Source organism: Protopterus annectens, chromosome 9.part0 (genome assembly GCF_019279795.1).
Source record: "Protopterus annectens isolate FY-2018-M chromosome 9.part0, PAN1.0, whole genome shotgun sequence".
Classification (NCBI taxonomy): Eukaryota; Metazoa; Chordata; order Ceratodontiformes; family Protopteridae; genus Protopterus; species Protopterus annectens.
The window spans coordinates 1,246,616,209-1,246,634,146 of record NC_056743.1 but is presented as its reverse complement, the minus strand read 5'-3'; the positions used below and the strand labels follow the sequence as shown (position 1 = coordinate 1,246,634,146).

Genomic DNA, 17,938 nt, shown 5'->3' with positions numbered 1-17,938 from the left:
CGAGTACTGGCCAGGGAATTGTCAAGCTTATTTTTCCACCCCACTTGCTTCCAACTTTCTTGTGCTTGTTTTTCTAAAACTATTTCTTGCATTTGCATCGTATTCTCCTGGTTTGTTTTCAATATAAAGGCCATTTTTTGAGTATTTTCTGCTGTACTCTGGCATGCTGGTTGAAAAAGTTGTTTCACTAACTCAATCATTTTGGTTTTCTTTGCCAAATGCTTAAAACGTCTTCAGACAGTAGACCAAAAGGCATATCCCTCTCTTAGGGCATGTCCAAGAGCTGCTCTCTCTCATATTCTAGCAAAGGATGTAACCAGACACATCTTCTTAGTACTGTTTTGGAGACTGCAGCACAGCTGCATACACAAGACAGCACCACAGCAACACTTCACTGCAAGTTTGCCCATCTTGAGTGTGGTCTGGACTACCGCATTAAATTTATCTTTCACATTTTCATCTGTGATGTCCAAAATCCCTAAGTAACATCCTCCACATTCTAAGCATATTTCCTGGTACTTCACAATACACATCTAGCAACATATTGCCATGAAGGCAATGTGGCCAAAATTCTTGATGGATGGAAGTACTTTGCACATACGTGGAACTACTGTCTGGCTCTGGTGTTCTGGAACCCCCCCCCCCTGGACTCCTGTGTAGCAGAAATCAAAGACTGGATTCCCACTGTCTGCCTCCTCAGGGATTAGCACAAGTAGGAACTCTACAAAATAGGAACTCTACAAAAGATAAACACAGAACTGGATAAGCATGAGGTAAACCTTTCTCTATTACTATGACCCAGGGTACACAGCCAATCTACTACTAGATAAATTTAGCAGTAATGTCACCTCCACCCTTCCCCCTCTTGCATTCCCAGGTCTTATATCCGCATCTACAACCCCTGTCAAATCTCCCATGAATAAATCCTCAAGGCAGTATCCAAGGCCAAGAGCACTGCTTTTATGGAGCTGAACAACTTACCGGACTGTTTAATGGCCAGCTTGAAACAGTACTTGTCAGACCCCCCCCCCCCTACCGAAGCCTCCAAACAGGCTTTACATCTGAAGAATGGAGGCCAGAAACGGTTATCCCCTTGCATAAAGGTACAGCACCAATGGACCAGGGAAATTAGACCTATAAGTCTGACCTGACAACTGTAAGGCTACAGAAATGATCCTTATGAAATTAATAAAGATACAACTCCCGGATCAAAGCCAGTTTGGATTTGTAAAGGGCAGATCCTACCTACTTAACCTGGTTAACTTCTCTGAGAAAGCAAATGAAACAAAGGATGAGGTTCAAATCAGCACTCACTGCATTACCTAGACCCTACACAGGCATATAACATCATGGCTATCAAACTGGTTCACAAATAAAACCCAGGAAATCAGGGTGGGCTGTGCTGCCTCCTACAAAAGACCTGTTGCTAGTGTTGTACCCCAGGGATCAGTCTTTGGGCTGCTCCTCTTCAGCATTTACTTCCTGGAGGTCAAAGCAACCAATAAGGGTTTATGGCTGACCAAGCTTGCAGATGACTGCATATCTGGTGCCATCGGGAGTACCCTAGAGAAAAGCAATATGCTGGAAGAGGGCCTTTCCAAAACAAATAGCTGCTTTCAAATCCATGGACTAAAACTAAATGCCAATATATGTATAACAGTATCCTTCAGCAATTAAGAAGCTCCTTGGAAATAAAATGGAATCTGAATGAATGGATAAGTAACCACAAATTCATCACTGGTTTAGCACTTTTGTTGCTCATGGACAAAGGCAGCATTTAAACAGATTCATAGCTTCGTGCTAAGCTAACAGCCCTTGTGAGCCATTTTAAGCCTAGCCAATTATCCCATTCGGTGCTTAAAATTAACTTATCCCTTTGGAGGTTAGATTAACCTAACCCTTTCCCAAGATATATATTTATATATTATTTTACTGATAATTACTAGATCCAAACAGACATTTGAGGGAGACCCATGAGTTGGGATAAAGCATTCAGGAGTTGTCTTTGTACATTATTACTACAGGGAGGAGCCCAGGGTAAATTTCCTATTTCCCATCCATTGATCCAAGTTATGCTTGAATATAGCCAGGGATAAGCTTTGTTATAAGTGAAATGGGAGTCTGTTCCAGACCAGTTGTATCCTCTGATATGCATCCACTCCACCAATCATAAACCCACTTTTAACTCATTTTTCTACATGGGGTTGGGGTGTTGTGTCACCTGTTTCCATCTCTCTCTCTATTCATTGCCATTCTCCTACCTTCTTTGAAACTCGAGCCTGTCACAGGTCTTCTCTCACAAGCCATCCGCCTCTTTGCTGGATGCCCTTATTTCCTCTTGACTTCTTCCTGTCTGTCCCAATCTTCTTCACCCAGTTTGTCTTCTGCTTTTCTGCACATGCCGAACCATCATAATCTATTCTCTCTGAACTTTTCTTCAAATGGTGCTACTTTGGCTTCTGTTCTTATGTTCTCATTTCTTCTTCTGTCCTACAGTATGCATCCTACAACCGGGCCTCAGGCACTTCATTTCCATAACTTCTAGTTTCCTTAATTGCTCTGCCTTTACTGCCCAAGATTCTGTACGATACAGTAGTACTAGTCACACCACTGTTTTGTACACAGTACTTTTCAGCTTCTTTGGCATTCTTCTGTCATACATTACCCCTGACACGTTGTACCAATTTGCTGCAACCGCTCTGACTCTAGCTTTGAACTCATTCAGACTTCCCTTTTCTTCAACCACCCCTCCCAGATACTTGAAGCTGTTAACCTATTCCACTATTTTCCCTTCTATCTCAGTTCTCAGCTTCTTGTGATTCCCCAATTTGCTGCCATTGTACCTGTCTTATCTGTACTCAGTTTCATCCCATGTACCTTCAGTTTTGCATTCCATTCACCTCTTTGAAGTTCTTGCTTAGAGTCTGTTTGCAATGCCACACTATCTGCATAGAATCTCTTTGTTGATCTGTCCCATCTGACCTGTTTTCTAATGTAGTCCATTACCAGTATGAACAGTAGTGGGCTCAGGGCTGAACCATAATACACATCCACTCCCAATGGGAACCCCTCTGTGAGACTGAACACTGTTCTTACTTGAGCCATTGGGTCCCTGTACATAGCCTGCACTAATTCCACCAATGTTTCTGGGACTTCAAACCACAGAATAACTGGCCAAATCAGCTTTATTGGGACCTTGTTATATACTTTACCCAGGTCTAGGAATGCAGAGTTGGACTCTCTATTCATTTCTAACTTCTTCTCAACTATGTCTCACTACAAACATCAGATCGATTGTACTGCAACCTGATCTGAATCTGAACTGCTCATATTCCATCTTACTTTCTGCTACTCTGCGTATTCATTTTTCAATCACCTTCTCCAGAATAGTCATGCAGTGTGACAGGAGTTTGATAACCCTGTGCTGCCCACAAATGTGAATGTCCCTTTTGTTCTTGAAAACTGACCCTGGTATGCTTACTCTTCAGTCATCTGGAATACATCTTTCTCTACATACTGCTTTGAAGAACCTCAGTAGCCATTTCTCCCCTATATCACCCAACATCTTTACCATAACTGCTGCAACCTCATCTTAGCATGCTGCTTTCCCAGACTTCATTTTTTTAATGCTGTTCTTACTTCATCTATGATGGGCTCCTCCCTCCTCTTTCCTTGTAGGCTATGTCTGAGACAATGCAGATTCTGTGGCATTTCTTCATTCAGAAGCTACTGGAAATGGTCCTTCCATCTGCCATTGATGTCCTGTGGACTGCTGAACAGGTTGTTGTTAGCATCCTTTATAGCGAGTGTCCAATTATCATTTTTATCTTTCTGTCTGTTTTGCATCCTGCTACGAGGTTCTGTGTGTGATCTACTAAGTCACTTTCCAGAAGCTAGTGGAGTTTCTCTGATGTCTTGTTTTTTGCTATTGCAACTCCTGTCTTACCCTCTCTGTTAGCCAACTAGTGTTAATACCTAGTCTGGTCCATCTTTTTTATTTCATACTTTTTCCTAAACTCCTCTCTTTTGAGGACTTCGACTGCACTCCACCACCAGCTTTCCTTGTGTACCTACCTTATTTCCATACTTGGTTTAGCCACATATCTCACACTGTTTTGAGGAGCTGCCGTTTTCTTCAACTCCACCTATTTCCACCACTTCTTGAAGTGTTAGAGTCCTGAGTAACTGAACTGTTAGGTTTTCACTCCAGTCAGCTTACAGGTCTTCAGCCTAGTCTCTTTTGACCTTAGAGCTTTCGCTGACCACTGCTTGCAACCAATTGAAGCAACCAGTGATTTATGCTATGGGTCGACTGTTTCCCTAGGGAAGGCTTTGCAACTTTCCAAAGGAGATTATAATTAATTTTTTGACATTTAAATGTAGTCCACAAGCTGGAAGCAGTTATATTTTTAATACAAGCCTTCCTTCAAACTGTGCTGTTAATGTTGCAGAAGAGGTTTACGTCCCGGGAATGAGTATTTTTTATATTATCTGACTTGCGGGATGTGAAATCCATCACTTATGGGTCAGGGATGCCCTGTCTGCTGGACATAGGCCACCTCTTAGCAGTCTATAAGAGACCAAACATAGTGATAGGCCTTTGAGGTAGCCCATGTAAGACATATTGTTAAGGCTTTGTATCCTTTTTGTAAGGTATCTCTGTGTGTGTTGCAGTTGTTGCTTGTGTCTGGACAGATATTTGCCAAGAGGGACATTATATTCAATGACTGGCCTAATGAAGGCCGAGTAAAGTGCAATGACGACAGCCCTGGATCTAGAAGTAATCCCCATGTTTACAAGCTGTCAGTATAGAACTTCCTTAGCACAGTTGATACATGCTGGTCAAAAGTTAGGTCACTATCCACATAAATTTCCAAATCCTGAACTACTAGGTCAAAATCTTAGGTGTGTATATTACTCATGAGGTAATTTCCCAGGGGAGTCGACTTTCCAAAGGAGACCGTAAAGAATTTTTTGGCATTTAGTTTTAGTCTACCTGTCTGGCACCATTTATTTGTTTGGTACAAACCTTCCTGTAGGATGGCTGACTCTTTTGGGTATTCAGTCACTGCTCCTAGCTTACAGACATCTGCAAACATAGTTAGGCAAAGCCCTTTGATACAGGCTTCAACTTCTAAGAAGTATATAGTGAACAGAAGAGGTCCCAGCACCAAATCTCAGGGAACTCCACTGGTGACTAAACTTTTTTGTGGAGGTTAATCTCCTGCTGCACCTCAATGGAGATGAAAGCAAAAGTTTGCTCCTCCTCTTTACAGAGGTCTGAGTCTGCTTCTGTGAAGGGTCTCTTTCTTTGTTCAGAAAGCAATAAACTGGAGGTGGGGGGCTCAGCAGGGGGTGGTAATAGGGCACTGTCCCTTTGCCCTTCAGCAATGTATTCTCTGGTGAAATGCTTACTACCAGATACAGCAGAAATGTGTGTATGGGGAAAAAACATCTACTCCGAATGAGAGGTAGGAGGGTTCAATCAGGCCAATGTTCATGTTCAGGGCAGAAATAAATATTTCATGTGGAACTATATACTTTTAAATTAAAAAAATGTATGGAGTTCAGGTAGGAGATGACTTTTTTTTTTTTTTTTTACTGCCTGGCACCATACACTGGCTAACAAAACAGGCATGTGAGAAATGGAAACAGTATCTACATGTGCTGAAGCCATATTTTCTGAAGAGGCCTAGGAGAAAGATGATGTCACACACACTGTTAACCTCCAAAGGTGCAGGGACACAGTTGAAATGTGAGAACCAGGAGCTGGAGGCAGACAAAGTTACTCCTTTCTACAGCCAGTGCCCTCTGGCTGTCGCAGAATAAATGGATTTTCTACGGCCTCATGCAGTCTGCTTCACTGTCAATTGCATATTTAACTTTCAGGGCATCTCCATTTTTTAGTTACATTTACTTATTTATTGTTGTACTTCTTAGAGCCACTAGAAGAACGCACTGCCAGAGGAAGTCTAGAAAAGAAAAGCACTGCATAGCTTAAGGCCAGAAGTTTCTGATATTTATTTTACTTTTGTTTACTGGGAAAGTCCACCTGGGCATGACAATCCCTTTTCAAAAGGGACCAGGGAAGAAAAGCTTCACATATACATAAAATGTACTTCTACAATCACATTTAAAGTAATACCAGACGAATGCAAAAATTACTGGAAAGAAATCATACATACATGAATATATATAGCTATGTGAAAAAAAGATAAAAGTATGACATGCAGATCTTATTTGCAAAACAGTTCTAGTAGGGTTACCACCTGTCCCACTTTGCGAGGGACAGTCCCTCTTTGGGCGGTTGGGTCCTGACCAAAAATATTAAAAGTGGCAAATGTCCTGAGATTGTAGGACACAATTATGTCCGATATGTAATGTAATAGTTGCATACAATAGTTCTTTATGTATCTAAAATACCTACATGTTACAAGAAACAGGATAAGCAACTAAACTTCTACAAGAATAAGCTTATATTTAGGCAAAAAAGGAAAGTTCTATCCCTTGTATTGACCGTGGGTTTGTGTCGGCCTGTAAAATCTGATGTGTGTCCTGAAAATGTCCCACTATGGCAATTTAAAAAGGTGGCAACCTTAAGTTCTAGTGAAGTACAGTCAGTGTAAAATGTGATGTAAGACCAGTTTAGGACATGTACAATTAGTCATAAAACAGGGAGAGAGGTGAAAACAAGAGTATAAAATAAAAGGAAGTAAATAAAGGTTGGGGGGTAGCTATCTAGTCAATGGATTCTATTTATGTAGGGGAATGGGGGGAACACTAACCACAACGAACGGATGGTTTCTGGGTCTAAAAGTAAGGCTTTCTTACTGAATACACTAGTACACTCAAGAATAAGAGTGCCCCCCAGAAAAAAAATCTGCATTGATGGTGAAAATCCTTTAGTGGACTTGTGTGATCCCCAAGCATATATGCTGGTGAAATTTCACAGGATCTTCAGCCTCAAGAAGAACAAACAGAATAACAAATCACTAATAAATGCAGTGCCTAACAACACCTAAGAAATGGAAAGAAGCAACCTGACTAGTATCAACAGACTGATTAATGAACACAATCACATGGTAAAAAGGAAATACAGCTACTAGGCTTTTTCCTTTTCTATTCAATATCACACCGATGTCAGTGCAGGCAAGGGAAAAATCTGCTTTTGGGAGTGACTGCCAGAGTTTGTCTGGTCAGATGGGACAAGACTTCTATTTGTGGCTAATTTCCTTCTATCACAAATCATAATGCAACAGTCAGCCCTATGATGATCATCTAGATCTGCATACTTCCTGTACAGTTCCAATCTCTTGGATGAAATTCAGTTGAAAAAAAATCTTTTACAAACAAGAAATGTAACATGAAAGATCTACACACTTACTGGTTGCACCTTCTCATTGTTACTTGGTTGATTGCACTTTGGGCACTCCCAGCAATTTGGCAGTTCCTGATGCAATATCCCTTCACCATCCATCTGCAAGATGAGAAAAATTCCATCAATGCATTACTACTTTGTGCACAGAATAAGGGAAACTTAAAATACATCACTTCTTCAAACCTAGTCCACTAAAATGGAACTGTAAGTGCAAAATGGTATGAAATAAAAATTAATCCCATCTTCTTCTTTCGGCTTTTCCCAGTTAGGGGTTGCCAGAGCGGATCACCTGTCCGCTCATGATTGGCAGTGGAATTTTACAGTGTTGAGTTGCCATCCTAGTGCCCAACCTTCCACGGAAGGTACACACACACACACACACACACACACACACACACACACACACACACACACACACACACTCATGCCTAGGGCCAATTTAGAGTAGCCAATCCACCTACAGCATGTCTTTGGGATGTGGGAGAAAACTGGAGCACCCGAAGGAAACCCACGCGACCAAAGGGAAGACATGTAGACTCAGCACTGAAGGCACCCCAGCTGAGGATCGAACCGGAGAACCTCTTGCTGTGAGGCAGCAATGCTAATCGCTGCACCACCGTGGCCACCCTAAGAAACCATTAGCAAAATAAGTCAACTATACCTCCCCTCCAACTCTCTAATTTCTCAGTCTCTCAAAATTAGACTCTACACAAATTAAACCCATCTACTGTTTATAAACTAATCAAGAAATGTTAAGGAATGAAAGGTAAAACAATATAAATAGCACTGTATGTAAAACAGCTTGAAGAGTGAAATAAAGTGCAACCCCTCCTAATTCATACTGGCTTTAAGATAAGGACAGATGTGTTCAATGAAAAATATACAAGTGATTATTCAGATGAGCAGCGTTAACACTGTGATTTACATAACAATATTTATATACTACACAATATACTTGGCTCTTCTCAATGCAAGAATGTTGAAGAATAAAACAGTAGTTGAAAAAAGACCAGCCACTGTGTGTGTGTGTGTGTGTGTGTGTGTGGGGGGCTAAAATAAAGCACAACTCCATTTTTGATTCTCTGCACATACATACCTCTCTATCCTTAATTAAATATTTACACAAAAGATTATGCTATTCCTGCTGATATTGAATTTTTTAACAATTTTATGCATTAAGCTTTTATTACTGCTCTGTCTGTAATATGACCATTGGCACTGGTCCTCCCATTCAACCAACAGATACTCCTCCCAAAGATGAAACTATTACAGGCTCAAACTCTTACTTCCCCAAAAGCATAAAACAAAAAATTCTGTCTAGCAGCATAAGACCGTTACTATACATGGTATTCTCAATCTTTTAAAAGTGTCTTTACAAAATACTGTACATCGTCACTTTTGTCTACACAACTGAGAATAGCTTCCCCTGCAGCAGCAACACAATTAAGCACAGACAACACAGCAAGAAACATATTTGCTCAGAATTTTCCATCAAGCCTATGACAACTGCCCCTCATTCTTTCTTTCCATCACTTCAAAAATTGCAACTCTTTTAAAGCTCTTAACCATCTTGGCTGCCTTTGAGCACCTATTTCTGCAATCAATACCAGATATCCTCCACTCTCTGGATAAAAACTTACCCTGAAATTACATGTTCATGATTCATGTCCATTTAACTTAAACAGCAAAATGGAGATGAAAATAAAAAATAAATATTCACATCGCAACATAAAACACTTACAGCTAGTTCCCATGTTTCTACACAGACAAGCTGATAAGGGCAATAAAAACCGAAAACTTTTTTCTTTCAGTGACTAGACGTTAGAATTTTTGTACTTAACATAACTTGACATCTGTGTTGTCCACTTTAATTCTTCCTCATGAATGGGTTACAGATCTGATCCTTGGATCTGACTTGGCTACATTTACAAGAGCTACGATTTGAATCTCAAGCTCCTCCCTCTACCCATAATGCTCTACTCCATCCCCACCTCCTCAGATCGAGTTTTTTGACTTACTGCCCACTGTGTTTTAGAGGCAGAATAGACTAAAGAAAAGACTGAGGCTCAAACCTGGAACATAAAGGTTCCATTCCAATCCACAGATATGTTTAGGAGTGACAAGGCCTGGGGATGGCTGGGAGGGAAGTTGAGGAAGAATGAAAATGGACAACACAGATGCCAAGTTATGGTAAGTACGTAACTTCTAAATCTGATGTCATTTTCATTCTTCCTCATGAATGGGTCATAGTCCCTGTCTATGAAACTCTCAGGAGGCCCTCAAACTGTCGAACAAAAGGAAGTTCTGCTTCCGCAGACAATATCCAATTTGCAATGTGTAACAAAGGTAAGAGTCTGTGACCAAGTGGCTAAAGCAGATATCATAAATGGAGGTTCTTGATGAAAAGGCAGAGGAAGTAGCCATAGATCTAGTGGAATGAGCTCCAGGAGGATGAGGCAATTCCAAAAGTTTTTGAGAATTAATCAGAGAAATACAAACTTTAATCCATTAACCAGAGTAATTTTGGAAACTGCTTGACCTAAGCGGTTAGGGGAAAAGGATACAAAGAGCTGATCACACTGCCTGGACTGTTTTATGTGAAGATAAAAATGTAGTTGCCTATGAAACATCAAGATGATGCAGCGTATATTCTCCCTCATTAGTAAAGTTTGGAAAAAAAATGGCAATTGTATGGACTGATTAATATTAATCTCCATGGCCATTTTACTCAGAAAGGAAGGGCTGGTTCATACAGATACCCTAATGTTATGAAAAATTATGTAATGAGGCCTAGCCAATAAGACCTGGAGTACAGAAATTCTTTTGACTGATGTGATAACTACTAAAAAGATGGTTTTCCAAGAAAGAAACTTCATATTGCATTTGTCTGCCAGTTCAAAGAGCTTCAAAGTCAACCTCTGGAGGACCACCTTGAGATCCCAAGGATGAGAGGGATCCTTTATTGGAGGTTTAAGGAGAAAAATTCCTTTCATGAAAGCTTTACATAATTTAGAAGTTGCCAGAAAAAGGGATTCACTTCCAGTGTGAAAGTTGGATATGGTTGCTAAATGAAGTTTAATAGTAGAAAAACTAGCCCCCTCCTTAAAAAAGAATAGCGAGGATAAGAAGGCTGGCCGAAGTAGAAGCTGAGAAAGGATCATTATTCTCTTTGGAAAACCATACAGAGAATATTTTCCATTTGCTTCCATAGACTTTTTTGGTGGAGGCCTTCTGGGAGGTTAAGATAATGTTGTGAACTAGGGAAGCAAGCCTGGACTGTCTTACTATCACTGGAAGTGGAGAAATCATATGGTCGGCTTGAGGGCATGGAGACTGGGATGCTGAATTTCAGAAGGGTGAGACAGGAGGATCCTGAGTGGGCTCCAATATCCATGGAGGATATTTCAAGTGAGACCAGTGGAAAAGGGAACCATACCTGCCGCAGCCAGAAGTGGGCAATTGGGATGACTGAGCTCTTCAGCCTGCTTGCTTTCTGTAGGAACTTCGAGTTCAGTGGAAGAGATGGGTAGCCATTGAGGAGACCCGGGGGCAATTCATGAATCAGACTTGGAGGGGAGGATCAGAGCAAAATACTTGTTGCACTTGAAGGGAGAGGAGAAATAGGTCCCACCAAGGCTAGCCTCAGATGCTGAAAATCATGTTGGCTACTGTTTGAGGGACCACTCATGAGGAATCAGAATGAACCTGCTGAGTCTGTCAGCTCACTGGTTTTCCCTGGAATGTGCTTTGCAATCAGAAAGCGGTCTGAAGAGATTGCCTATTTCCAGACCCTCATGGCCTCCCTGCATAATGGGTAGGAACGGGTTCCTCCTTGTTTGTTGATGTACCAGACTACTGACATGTCTTTGTATACTGCAACAGTTCCTAAAGGGAGAAAGTCCCGAAGGGATTGCAACATTAGAAGGACTGCTCTCATCTCTAAGACACTGATATGCAACTTGGTCTCTGAGGAGGCCCACATGGCCTTGTACCATCTTTCCCTTGAAATAGCCTTCATACTCCAGTTGGGAAGCATCCATGGTCACTGTGGCTATTGCATGAAGAAGAGAGAATGGCCTGCCCACAAAAAGGTTGTCTAATTGGATCCACCTGCGAATATGAAGCTTGAAAACTGGAGGAAATTTGATGGGAATAGATAGAAGCTGGTAAGGAATAGACTACTGTACTGCCAAAGTCAATTGGAGGATTTGCATAAAACCTCTTGCAAGCAGAACTAGAATAATGGTAGCGGACACTGACCCAACAACTTGCAACACTAGTTTCACTGGAGGAGACACACATGACAGTATGTCCCAGACCGGATTTCTCAAAGATGTGTTGTGATGAAGTGGTAATGAGGCTACTTAAGTTGAAGTATCCAGTCAAGTTCCTATAAATTCTACAGTCTGTACAGCAGTCAGCTTTGATTTGGCAAGATTTATCGTAATGCCTAGGGATTTGGAGATCTGAAGCAAGTAATCCCTGGCTTGTAGAAGTTGATGCCTGGTAGGGGCGGTGAGGAGCAAATCGTTGAGATAGGGAAACACCTGGAATCCTTTGAGTTTCAGGTGAGCTGCCACACATTTGAACACCTGGGAGGGCTGTGGTGAGTCCATGGGGCACTGCTCTGAATTGATAATGACTGGCTCCCAGACGAAAGTGCAGGTGTCTCCTGGAGCCCCTGTCTATTCTGATATGATAGTAAACATCCTGGAGATCTATAGAGCACATCTGATTGTCTTGGTGCAGAACAGGCAGGATGGACTGAACCATAACCATTTGGAACTTTGACTTCTTTACATACTGATTCAGACTGCTTCGATCCACAACTGGTCCCAGGGTCCCCTGTTTATTTTGGCACTAAAAAGAAGTGGGAGTAAGTTCTGAATCCTATTTATTTGGGTAGGCCCTCCTGGATGGCTCTTTTTGTAGCAGCTTTTGAATCTCTTGGGCTGCGTACTCCCTCTGGCTGGGTGGAACATCTGGGAGTTTCTTCTTTGTGACAGGAGGTGGAAGGGAAAAAGGAATGCAGTAACTTCTAGATATTATACTTAGCATCCATGCATTGTTTGTAAGATTTGTCCAGGCATCCAGGTGCAGGGAAACACGGCCCCAGACTGCTTCCAGAGATGGACAGTCAGGCAGCACTTCACGAGCTCTGATAGAACCTATCAAAGGAGGAGTCTTGAAGCCCTGATTCTGCGGACCCCCTCTGTCTCTGGGGATACATCTTCCCTTGAAACCTCCTCCTCTGCCTCTGGAGGAAGTGCCCCTGCATAAGTCCTGGAAAAGTCCCTGAGATTTCTGTAACCACATTTTCTTACTACCACACTAGTTCCAGTGTTGAGGGGGTAGAAAACTTGATTCCAACAGCAGACAGGGTCTTTCCTTCCTGCTCACTGTGGGTAAGCGTATCCTTCACTGATGGCCCAAACAAGGAGGAGCCATCAAAGGGGCATTAACAAAAGACATCTTTCTTGAAGGGTTCTGCAAAGTCACAGTCTCATCCAGGTATGTCTCCTAACGGCAATGCTTTAACTTGTTGCTCATAAGGCACCCTCTGCGGGGTGGGAGATCAGTCTCATCGATGAATGGCAACAGAAGAAAGAGCAGCCAACTGAGGAGAAACCTTCTTGAGAGTGTCTGCAGACATGGACTCAAGAGTTTGAAAGCTCGTTGATCAAATCTCTCTGCAAGCAAGTAAAATGTGCCAGGTAATTTAACGACCTCTGTGCACCCTTACTTCAAAGGGGTCTGCCTGATGGAGGGACTAAAAACTTATTCGGGCATTTGAGGATGGGTGCGACAGTGTCCAATTCCTTCTAAACCTATCGGGAAACTAAATCAGTAAGTTCATCTGCTGAGAGGGGGGGGTGTCACTCAAGACATAGATGGGCCAGCCCCAAAGGCCTCCAGGAACACAGACTCATCAAAAGGAGGAGCGTGGAAAGAACAGCCATCCCTCTGTTAAAGGATTTCAAGGATATCTCCAAAGTAAATGCTGTCAGGTGGTGATCGACGGGAACCTCCTCCATCACCAAAATGAGTGTATTCTGTGAGAGACTCCACAGGGGAGTCTATATGCCTCCTTTTGTACGTTTTCTGCCCCAGTACCTCTTCTGTGGGGTGTTCGGGTGAGGTGTTGGAAGAAGGAGGTTTCCTGGAGTTGGCTGACCCTGAGGAGCAGAAATGATGGGCTCAGAGCTCGGACATGAGATATGAGAGGGACGGCTGTCTATGCAGAGAGAAGGCCCTTTCTACTACCTGGAAGGCTGATGGACCTGAGGACACCCCCCCCCCCCCAGAGCCGATGCAGCCGAGGATGAGAGATTACAGCCAACTGCCGTTCTGAGCCCCCGGAGAGAATTGGACCAGAGCCGTCAACAGCCAAGGCACCAAAGGGAAGGGATGGATCTAACAAAGTAGGAGCCAACCCCTCAGACCTGGCATTGACCTCTCAGAGCAGAGACCTGCCCTAATTCGATGGCACTGGACTAGAGCTGTTTAGGGTAGCTGCTGGAGTCGAGGAAGGGAGCTTCTTTGGATCTGATATCGACCCTCTCTGATTTTTTGGATTCTGAGACTAAGATAGACAAAGACTGATCGGAGAAGGAGACACGACTGGTTGGGTCAGGTGCACTCACAGATCCAGCAGGGGACAGAGTTAGGCATGACTCCCATCTGGATCTGAGCCCTGAGAAAGCTCTGCATCATCCTGTCCATATCTGCCTCAGTCAAGCTCTGAGAAGATCTGGGTGAAGCTGTGGAAGCAGGCCTACAATGCTTTTGAGGGGTCTGAAGCAGCTGAGAGGGCAGAGCTGGAGAAAAAGTCTTCAATGCAAATTCAGGCATTTGGCTCCTGTCAGATTAAAGAGTCTGGGATCTAAGTAGGATGTGTATGGTACAGGGGAACTTGCGCTGGTTATAATGCCAGTCAGATCCGAAGAGACATGTGGCTTTGAGGGAGGTGGTACTGATTTTGGATCCAAAGTTTTTCTAAGTTTTTGAGGTGACTCCGATGAAGCCCTTGTTGACTTTTCCAATGCTCGCTTTTTGGAGTCATGATGAGATTGAGGGGTTTGAGTCTAATAGAACCAGCAGCAGCAGGAGAAACTGGGAACAAACCCTTAATTTAATTTGACAGTCCGAAAGGGCCCTGGGGTTGAACGATGCACAAAATTCACAAGCAGAGTTGAAATCTACTGGCCACAGACAATGCACACACTTCTTATGGGCATCAGAATTGGGAATCTTATGCCCACATGAAGGACATGTCTTAAAACTGAGCTCATGAGACATGACCACAATGTATACAACTGTACGTGAAAAAACAGTAAACTGCACACCTAACACAAGGCTACAACACGGCAGTACAAAGTTATAAACACCAACACTCTATATGAGAGAGTAAAGGTCTCTCAATAACTACACAAAAAATTCTAAATCCAGAGACACCCCCTTATTTTTTTTTTAAACACTAATGAAGTTGTAGGTAACAGTAGGGAGTCAAAAGGCCCAAAGGAGAAAAGAACTGCTAGACACAAGAGAGGAGGAGAGGAAACGAACTCTAATATATACATTTTAAGAAATGTAACTTTGAAAAAAAAAAAAAAAATGACACATTCACTCTCGAGATTCAGTCACAATCTTGCTCCGATGGCAGCAAACGAGATCGGGGGAGTTGGGAATGGAATAGAGCATTATGAGTAGAGGGATGAGCTCAAGATTTGGATCATAGATCTTGTAAATGTGTCCAAGTCAGATCCAAGAACCTGATCCATAACCCATTTGTGAGGAAGAATGAAAAGGACATCAGATATGATGTTTTCTGAGAGCACAGTTGTGTTTGTATTGCCAACAGGCTTTGAAGGTATTCTGGGAGTGTGTTTTTTGTTTGAGGGCTTTCATTAAAACACAACATCTTTTAAGATATGACATGGTTTCAAATATATATATATATGGCAAAAAACTGTAATGGATCAACTTGCCAAACATTTCTGTATGCATGTAACACAAAAGCTGAAACAAGACATTTAAAAAATAAACGGTTATATAACAAGTGGGAATAATTTCTTACCATAATGGCAACACTTTCCATGTGTTGCTTTAATAGTGATGAAGAGGGGAAAAAAGATAATATGGTAGATTTGCAGTATTATGGGGCTACTGGCAAGGGATTAGGATTACACTGGCATGTATTTATAAATCCATCTAAAACTATTACAATAGAGCTTAAGAAAATTCTGGGACAAACAATTACCCTTCAGCAGGGAATATTACTTAACAGGTGAGGACTGGAATTTGATTTGCAATAGTAAGAATGTATCTGGGGGCCTAGAAGGCAAAATATAACAAAAGAGGGTAGACTTTTGTAGAAATTAAAGAAAACATTCGGTATAGAACATGTAAACTAAGTAGTAAGAGCTCAGACATAATACAGATATTCACCAAGGTACAGAAACTGGGTTAGGCTAGACAAATTATATTTCACAGGATGTGTGCATTTAACTAAAAGTTTTGATACACATCTAATAACTACTTATTGTATTTATTTAGTTAACATTTGTTAACAGGGACAGTCCGACTTGGAACAAAGCCAATTTTCAGCGGAGGCCCGGGGAGAAATGCTCCAGATGCATGTCTTTGTGACGTGGGAGGAAACCCACACGAATGCATGGAGGATATGCAGACTCCACACAGAAGGCACCCCAGGCGAGAATCAAACTGGAGAACCTCTTGCTGTGAGGCAACAACGCTACCGCTCACCGTCCCTTCAGATCACGCACCAATAATAACTAAAATAAAAATGCAAGGTAATGAAATAAAAATGAGGCACTGGCACTTTCCCATCTATCTGCTAAACAGACAAGAATTTAAGGAATGGGTTAGTGGAAAACATTCAGGAGTTATTACAGAAGACAGGAGTTTCTTCAGAAAATATAGCTAGGGAGTGGGATAAAATAAAAGTGGTGTTTAAAAAAAGTACACCATAAATGTAGATGTTTGAATGTATTCACTGTTGCAGTCATTACATTTGGGTAATCTGCTGGCAGGTTGCCCTCAGTTGGCCTGAATTCCAAAGTCTTGGGTCCTGCGTCAGTTGCTGTCTCCTCTTCCATGACATCATGGTCGTCAGGAGTATAAAACCAGCAGCCAACGCCATTTTCTTTAGTTTTTCTTGCCCCAGATGTCAGGTGCCCTCAAAAAGGTAGCAAAAAAAAAAAAAAAAAATAGATGTATCAATATAAACTTTACCTTCATCTACAAGCAAATACACCACATAGGGTGTAGAAGACAGAGAAGGAAAGCTAAACTCCAGAATGAAAGGGGGATGGCGGGTGGGTAACCTGGACTGCAACACTGAATACACTCAAACATCTACATTTATGGCAAGTGTACACAACTGTACTATGTTCTTCATGTTTCACTATTGCAGTCATTACATTTGGGTAGAATCCCAAAGCTATGGTTGGGAGGCTGGAGCTAAACAGTATTAGGTGCGGCTATAAGGCCCTGCAGACCTGCAGTGGCAAAGCCTGCCCGGGACTTAGAGTAGAGAGGCAAATGATAATGCTTTGTAAATGTGTGAACAGAACGCCAAGAAGCAGCCTCTAGAATGTATTTGGTTGGTAATCCTATGAGAAAGGCTGCTGAAGTAACTGCAGCTCTGGTAGAATGAGACCTAATGCCCTTGGGCATAGGTTTGCCACGGTGTTAGTAGCAGAAACGAATACAGTGGCTTGTCTGCTTTGAAATAGCCTTTCCTTTTGATCCTGCAGCATATGTCAATAGTAATTGCTCAGTTTTTCTTAGAGCTTTAGTCCTGCTCAAGTAGGATCTTAGCTGTCTGTGTATGTCCAAGGAATGCAGAATTCTCTCCCCTTTGTTCTGCAGATTTGGATAAAAGGTTTGCAGATGAACAGTTTGGTTAAGAGCCACACTGAAAACCACCTTAGGCATAAATGTTGGATTTGTCCTAAGAAACACCCTGTCTGGGTAAAATATGATAAAAGGCTCCACAGCCATGAGGGTCTGTAGGCTCTGAGACTCTTCTTGCTGAAGTAATTGCTAGTAGCAGAGCTGTTTTCCATGACAATTATTTTATATCAGCTGGTTCAAATGGAGGCAGGGTGAGCTTTTCCAACACATAATTGAGATCCCATGCAGGTAGTGGTGATCTTCTAGGAGGCCTTAAATCTTTGGCTCCTCTAAGATACTGCTTTAGTAAAGGATGAGAAAAGATTGGTGGTTCTGTATTGTAATTAGCCGAAATGGCAGAGACATGGATTTTAATTGATGAGAAAGATAGGCCTTTGTCAAACATCTCAGTCAAGTATTGTAATATCTGAGGAATACTTGGTTCTGCTGTATCAGTTCCTTGTGCTCGATTCCTAGCACAGAACGTCTTCCATTTATCAGCATAAGATTTTCTAGTACTAGGCCTTCTGGCTTCCAAAATGACATCCATCACAGCTTTACTGAGAGGTGTTGTTTGTATAACTACATGATCAGCCATGCTGCCAGGTTCAGTGTCTGGAGTTGTGCAGGATCTGATTGTTT

General features: G+C 42.1%; 1 protein-coding gene across 1 annotated transcript in view; it reads right to left on the bottom strand.

The window, feature by feature from the left end:
- The window catches only part of LOC122810646 (lysine-specific demethylase 2A-like), a 1,654,939-nt gene that overhangs the window by 491,854 nt on the left and 1,145,147 nt on the right, over positions 1-17,938 (bottom strand). The window contains exon 17 of the mRNA XM_044082219.1: positions 7,385-7,477. Within this exon, the coding sequence (XP_043938154.1) occupies positions 7,385-7,477 (93 nt within the window). The remainder of the gene's footprint in view (positions 1-7,384; positions 7,478-17,938) is intronic.